This window comes from Oratosquilla oratoria, chromosome 14 (genome assembly GCF_046742065.1).
Source record: "Oratosquilla oratoria isolate Oo_2021 chromosome 14, ASM4674206v1, whole genome shotgun sequence".
NCBI lineage: Eukaryota > Metazoa > Arthropoda > Malacostraca > Stomatopoda > Squillidae > Oratosquilla > Oratosquilla oratoria.
The window spans coordinates 68,391,513-68,399,012 of NC_134790.1; the positions used below are offsets into that span (position 1 = coordinate 68,391,513).

At 35.9% G+C, this 7,500-nt stretch overlaps 1 protein-coding gene across 1 annotated transcript in view; it reads right to left on the minus strand.

The window, feature by feature from the left end:
• Positions 1 to 7,500, minus strand: part of LOC143032912 (methyl farnesoate epoxidase-like) — a 72,510-nt gene that overhangs the window by 58,917 nt on the left and 6,093 nt on the right. Inside the window, exon 2 of the mRNA XM_076198173.1 lies at positions 580 to 724. Within this exon, the coding sequence (XP_076054288.1) occupies positions 580 to 664 (85 nt within the window). The 5' untranslated portion in view covers positions 665 to 724. The remainder of the gene's footprint in view (positions 1 to 579; positions 725 to 7,500) is intronic.

Genomic DNA, 7,500 nt, shown 5'->3' on the forward strand with positions numbered 1-7,500 from the left:
AGAAGTTCTTTGAATCTAGAATACTATGTAAAATCATTTACTGTAACATCATCTGGCTGCGGCCAAGAAACGAGGACGAAAGACATCATGTAGACTTTGTACACTTTAAAATGAACTGATAGCATTAGATTTTCTTTTCTATTAATGCTAACCACTCGTGGGAAAATCAATCTATTTGGTTGCATATCTATTCTAGAAGCTGATAGAACTAGTTTGATCAACAATGGAGGCAGTGAATGGCGATGGAAGCAGCAAAATTACTACAATAGAAATAAGTCTAACCGATTCACAAATTCCGACAAGTGAGACTTATCTAGTTTTAGAATGTAAATAGATAATTTTGTTTATCAGATATAAATATGTGAGTGGATTAGCATAGTTTAGAAAGGATAACTCTTTCGCTCCATTAAAGCTATAGTATCAACCTCAGACAACTTTATCTAGAGGATGCTAGAGCGTCGCTATTTGCGGCAGAGGGTAAAGTGAAGGCAGTTCGAATCCTGCCGCTATCGAGTAGGATCAAGGGGCACCTACCTAGATTCCTGTTAGGGGAGAGAATTACGATTTTTTTCAACTTACCTGGAGGGAAACCTGAAGGTCTTCTCACCACCAGGAAGAGGCACAACAGGAGAAGCAGAAGAACTGAGGTGAGCAACACGTCCATGGTTTCCGATTTTTTTCTAATTAGTCGAGGTTAATATCGTGTTAGTTCCAGTGAGAAAATCTGAAAATCAATATAACGTAAAAGATACATGATATAACAGTAATCTAACACACACACACAAACACACACACACACAAACACACACACACACACACACACACACACACACACACACACACACACACACACACACACACACACACACACACACACACACACACACACACACACACACACACACACACACACACACACACACACACACACACACACACACACACACACACACACACACACACACATATATATATATATATATATATATATATATATATGTATATACATATATATACATATATATATATATAGATAGATATATATACATATAGATTTGTATATATATATATATATGTATGTATATATATATTTGTGTGTGTTTATATATATATATACATATATATATATATATATATATATATATATGTATATATACATACATACATATACCAAGACTTTTTTACCCTTACAAGGGAAGTAGCCAAAAAGAGAAAGGCATAGAACCAATTCCACCCATTCCATTCCTAAATACACTCCACCCCCTCCACCCTCCCTCATATCTTAGCACCTCCTGGATGACGGGTCATCCCTCCATCTTTTTCACTGCCCTGGGTCAGAGACAGTGTCACAAGACACAGCACATCCACAGCAAGGCCGCTTCATTAAATCGGGGACCCCCTCTCCGTCCCCCCATGCAGAAAAGGAGAAGATGGGGGGAAATCCCTTCGGGCTGCGTCAACTTTTGCTCATACATACTACCTCACCCCCATTCCCCACCCATTCCACCTCATGCATCACAGCATCATCCATATACAACCATTCTTCATTCACCCCTGTCTTCTGTCCTCTCCCGTACTTCCTCAGCAGACATTCCCCTCTCCCCCAAAGCCCCCTTCATCCCATCCATTCATCTCATTCTAGGACGCCCCCTCATGTTCACTCCCTCCACATCTGCCTTCCATACCTCTTTTACTAGTCTTTCTTCTCTAATTCTTTCCATGTGTCCAAACCATCCTAATACTCTTTCATCAACCCTATCTCCCAACTCCCTTACCACCCCTGTTCTCCTCCTTACCTCCTCATTTTTCACTCTATCCAGCCTAGTAACCCCCATCATACTTATCAGACACCTCATCTCAAACACATTCAAACTTCTTCCCTCTTTCTCTCTTATGTTCCATGTTTCTGCCCCATACAGTGCTGTTGGCACAATCACTCCTTCATACAGTCTCCTCTCAGCATCTATTCCCAAATATCTATTCCTCATTACACTTTTTAATCCACCAAGGCATTTACTAGCTTCTCTCAATCTACATTCTACCTCCACCTCCACCTCCACTCCACCCTTTCCTGCCACATTTGCACCCAAGTATTTAAGACTATCCACTTCCTTCAGTCGCTCTCCCGTAATGCTCACTTCCAGTTTGGTGCCACTTTTACTTTCACTTTCTCTTCAAATGTGTGCGTGTTTGTGTATGCATATATATATATATATATATATATATATATATATATATATATATATACTGTATATATATATATAATTTTCTAAGCATTTTAAATTAACTATCTACGAAGTACTTATGATGTTTTAATTTTAAGACCACGTCAATCATTCATAAGAATTCACCATCCAAAAACTCCTGACTATAATGCTATACGCTCCAAGGAGAATTGATGATATCACTGACATATTTGTCCTGCAATGATGAGAAGAATAGGAAAGAACATATAAAAGAACATTGATGGGTTTTCTATATACATCAGATTTGAAAGACCTTTCATTTATGTAAATCATTACATCAAGGAAAGGTAAATGGTTATTTCTTTCTATTTCCATAGTGAATTTGATAGATTGGACCAGGGCGTTAAATTTAGACAAGCAATATGTTGGATCTTCATTAGCAGCCCAAATATATAAGATATCATCAATATACCTATACTTTGCAACATGAGGAAGGATGCTGGGTAGTAAATTGGTTACAAAAAATCCACGTAAAGATTGCTAGGAAGTAGAAAAAGTGATTTGCCATAACCATATATATATATTTTTTTTTTGTAATATTTCTCATCAAGCACAAAACTTAAATTTACAATGCATAATTTAAACAAATTAATTGTAATGGTAGTAGGCAGCGGTGACTCATGTTTCTTCAATTCTATTTCAAGATACCGGGTGGTCCAGAAGAAATGCCACAACTTGTTTTGGCTGTGAAAATCGTAATTTTTGCTTTACCAATATTTTCTTTTTAGGGCTTGTTAACTAATTAGTGGCAATTTTAACCGTGTTTTTCTTTTTCAGATCAGCTGTAAAATGTTCACTTTAAAGCGGAAGCAAAGAATTGTGCAATTCTGGTACGAGACATATTCGTACGTGGAGGTTCGTCGCAAATTCCAGAACGAATTTGGACTTCACCGTAGCGTCAAAATACAGGACAACAAGTCAATCTGGAGGATTGTTCAACACTTCGAAAAGGAGCAAACACTCCACAATTGCAACAAAGGTAGAAGTGGCGCAAAACCAATCCTCACGCCAGAGAAACGCCGGCAAATCAAGGACTCAGTTGTGAGAAGCCCCGAAAAGTCCTATCGCAGACGGGCACAAGAGCTAAGCTTTTCACCAACCACACTGCTGCGCTCCATAAGGAATGATCTGAATCTCTTCCCCTACAGGATTTCCACTCATGTCTTGAAGGATGAGGACAAGACCAGGCGCATTGAAATGTGTGAGTGGTTGGACGAGAAGCTGGAGCGCTCACCTGAGTGGTTGAACAACACCTGGTTCAGTGATGAGGCTCATTATCACCTCAATGGAACGGTAAACAATCACAATAACGTTTTCTGGGGCGAGGAGCCTCCTGAGGAGATGAGTGAGAAACACCTGAAGGACGCCAAAGTGACTGCATGGATCGCATTCAACCCCAGACATGGTCTTCTCGGACCGTGCGGTTTCAGGACGGGCGTGGCAAGACAGTGCCAGTCAACAGCGAGCGTTACTGTGAAATCATCAACAAGTTCAACACTGAACTTGGTCAAAGGTTCACTGTCCACCAGAAGAGCAGAATGTGGTTTCAGCAAGATGCAGCTACGCCCCATACAGCTCACGATTCTCTCGCCTTGCTGAAGGAGCTTTTCGGATCCCGCGTGATCAGTTTCGGCACAAAACACGAGTGGGCACCTCATAGCCCTGACCTTAATCCCTTGGACTTTTGGTTCTGGGGAACGTCTAAGGGAGAGGTGTATGCAAACAAGCCAACCACTTTTGACCAGTTAAAGCAGGGTGTCGAAGCTTATGCAGCCAATGTGACGGCGGAAACATGCCGCAAAGTCGCGGAGAATTTCTGCCTCCGGATCAAAGCATGTTTTAATCGATGTGGTGCTCACATCAAGCACGTGTACTTCAAGAAGCTTGCTTGAGTGCTGAAAAAATTGCCATCATGTTAGCTTTTCAGAATGCTAAAGTGTGTTCTTGCATCTCTGTCCGTTCTTAAATAAACTGAGATCAAATTTGTGGCATTTTTTCTGGAGCACCCTATATATCAATACATCGTTAACAAGAACATGGGTGAGTAAGACAGTAAAATCATAACTTTAAAATTGTAATCTATTCTTAGGTTGTCAAGCTCATTCACAAGTCTGCATTATTCTTAAGGGCTTAAAATAGACATAAGTCACTTATACAAATTATAGCTGGCAGATCCTACAGAACATGCAATAGACCTTACTGGGTTATCAGGCTTGTGGGTTTTGATTGACGAAGATATATATGAAAGAGACGGGGAAGTAGATGAAAACTGCTTAGTCATATGTTCATTTTCTTTCAATCATTGTTTTGATTTTGATTTGAAGTTACTGTTGACCAATTCTAAAGGTCTTTCTTCAACTTTAAAAAAAGTACTTTTGTCACTCTATGTGTGTGTGTAATAAAACCACTTGGAAGATAAAATGAAAGGTGACCGAACGTTTTCGTCTATTTAAGACGTTCGGTCAACTTTCATTTTATTTTCCAAGTGGTTTTATTACACATTTTGTAAATCACGTGTTTATGTGATTTATTCGCATATATATATATATATATATATATATATATATATATATATATATATATATATATTCAGACATATATATATATCTGAATAGAATGGCCAATGACGGCGATGTCAATCAAATAATTCCGATAGTTGTCCCCGTCGCTGTACCGACTAAGCTACTGAGACTATAAGATTCTCTAACCTCGGGGCTAATCTAACTCCCGAAGGATTTGAGTCGCTGTAATACCTGAATAGAATCGCCAATGACGGCGAGAGCGACAGCTTTGCCTCCGCACAAGTCTCGGTTCGAGTCCGGGGACAACTATGGTAATTATATATATATATATATATATATATATATATATATGCAAAAATAATCACAATAACGCGTGACGAAAAAATATTGCAGAAACCACAGGGAAATTAAAGTCGGAATACTGAACGTTTTCGTCTATTACGACATCCTCAGAGTACAAAGAAAGAAAAAATAGAACACAATATTTATACAGAAGAAAGAAAACTGGGAGAGGTCATAGCCACATAAAACCTTCGGACATTATACATACAACACATTTAATTACAAATGGAAATGTTAATGTTAATAAAAATACATATACATTCATATACACATAGAAATGGTGATAGTAACAAGAAAAAATAATAATAATAAATAAAATAAATTAAAATAAAAAAGAACAAAAACCATGTGGCCGAAAGGTCCATAGGACAATTGGTACAATTAGGAAACTAGATACTGCTTTACTATCCTATGATATTGTTTTGTTAAACCAAAACACAAGTAATATTTGTACAATTTGATGATAATATTACTTGTGTTTTGGTATTAATATGATGTGCAGAATAGAAATGGACATATGACAAAATATTGGTTTGTTTCCTAAAAATGTCAAACCTAAAACTTCTATCTATTCTAATAATGGAAACATCTAAAAAGGGCAATTTGTTACCATATTCTACCTCAGTTTTAAATTTAATAGAAGGCACTAAGTCATTTAATTTAATAAGAAAATTGTCTACATTAATATCAGTGGGCCAAATACATAAAATGTCATCGACATATCTATACCAGATGACTTTACGGGGGAGAATACAAGGTAACAATTCCCTTTCAAAGAACTCTAAATACAAATTGCTTAAAACTGGGGATAAGGGGTTCCCCATAGCCATACCAAAATTTTTAACATAAAATTCATCATTAAAAACAAATTTAGAGTCAACCACACAATATTTAATCAAATTGATAATAATGTCTACAGGTAATGGTCAGTTCTGTGAATGATTTTTTTTTTCTTAGAAACTCATGCAAATCAAAAACGGGAACACATGTAGATAAAGAATTAATGTCAAAACTAACTCGAAATCATAAGTAAGGTCTAGACTGTTATGTTTGTTGATTAAATCTTCGTTTTTTTTAATGTAAGAATGAGAAATAGACCCAACAAGGGGGCTCAGAATGGACACTAGCCATTTGATGATTTATAAGAAATGGAAACAGTAAAGCTGATTATAGGCCTAATAGGATTATCAGGTTTATGGGTTTTAATCAACCTGTACAAATATGGTAAGGAAGGTAACAAAGTAGAAAAATGTTTAATGATTAAGTCATTCTCTTTCAAATACTTTTTAAGATTCTTGTTAAATTCTGCATTAACTGACTCAAATGGATTCTTATGGAGTTTAGAATACGTGACTTCATTCAACAAATTTTTCATATTGTCAATATAATCAAATCTGTTCAAAATAACCAAATAATCACTTTTGTCAGCTTTAGTGATATGTAAATCTATATCGTTTTTCAATTCTTTGTAAGGTAGTGAGAAACGTTCGGGACAATTTGTGTATATGAATGTGTGTGTATGTATATTGTCCGAAGGTTTTATGTGGCTATAACCTTCCCCAGTTTTCTTATTACTGTATAAATATTGTGTTCTATTTCTTGTACTCTGAGGATGTCGTAATAGACGAAAGTGTTTAGTATTCCGACTTTATTTTCCCTGTGGTTTCTGCAATATCATTTAGTCACGGGTTATTGTAATTATTTTTGTATGTAAATATATATATATATGTATATATATATATATATATATATATATATATATATATACATGTATATATATATATATATATATATATATATATACATATATATATATTTGCAAAAATAATCACAATAACGCGTGACTAAATAATATTGCAGAAACCACAGGGAAAATATAGCTCAAATACTAAACGTTTTCGTCTATTACGACATCCTCAGAGTACAAGAAAGAGAAATAGAACACAATATTTATACAAAAATAAGAAAACTGGGGAAGGTTATAGTCACATAAAAGTTTCGCACAACATACATACACACACATTCATATACAAATGGAACTGATAATAATAAAACAATAAAACAAATGGAACTAATAATAATAAAACAATAAAACAGGAAACATGGTTATGCTCCATTGTATTTCCTGTTTTATTGTTTTATTATTATTAGTTCAATTTGTTTTATTGTTTTATTATTATTAGTAAGTTTTTATTATTATTAGTTACGAGAGGAACAGAGGGAGTAATTGGTGAGGAACAGTGTGGTTTTAGGACAGGTAGGGGATGTGTAGATCAGATTTTTGTGGTAAGACAGATATGTGAGAAAGGTATAGGAAAAGGTAAGGATGTTTTATTTTTGGGCTTTTAGGGATCTGGTAAAGGCTTACGACAGGGTAGGCAGGAAGGCAC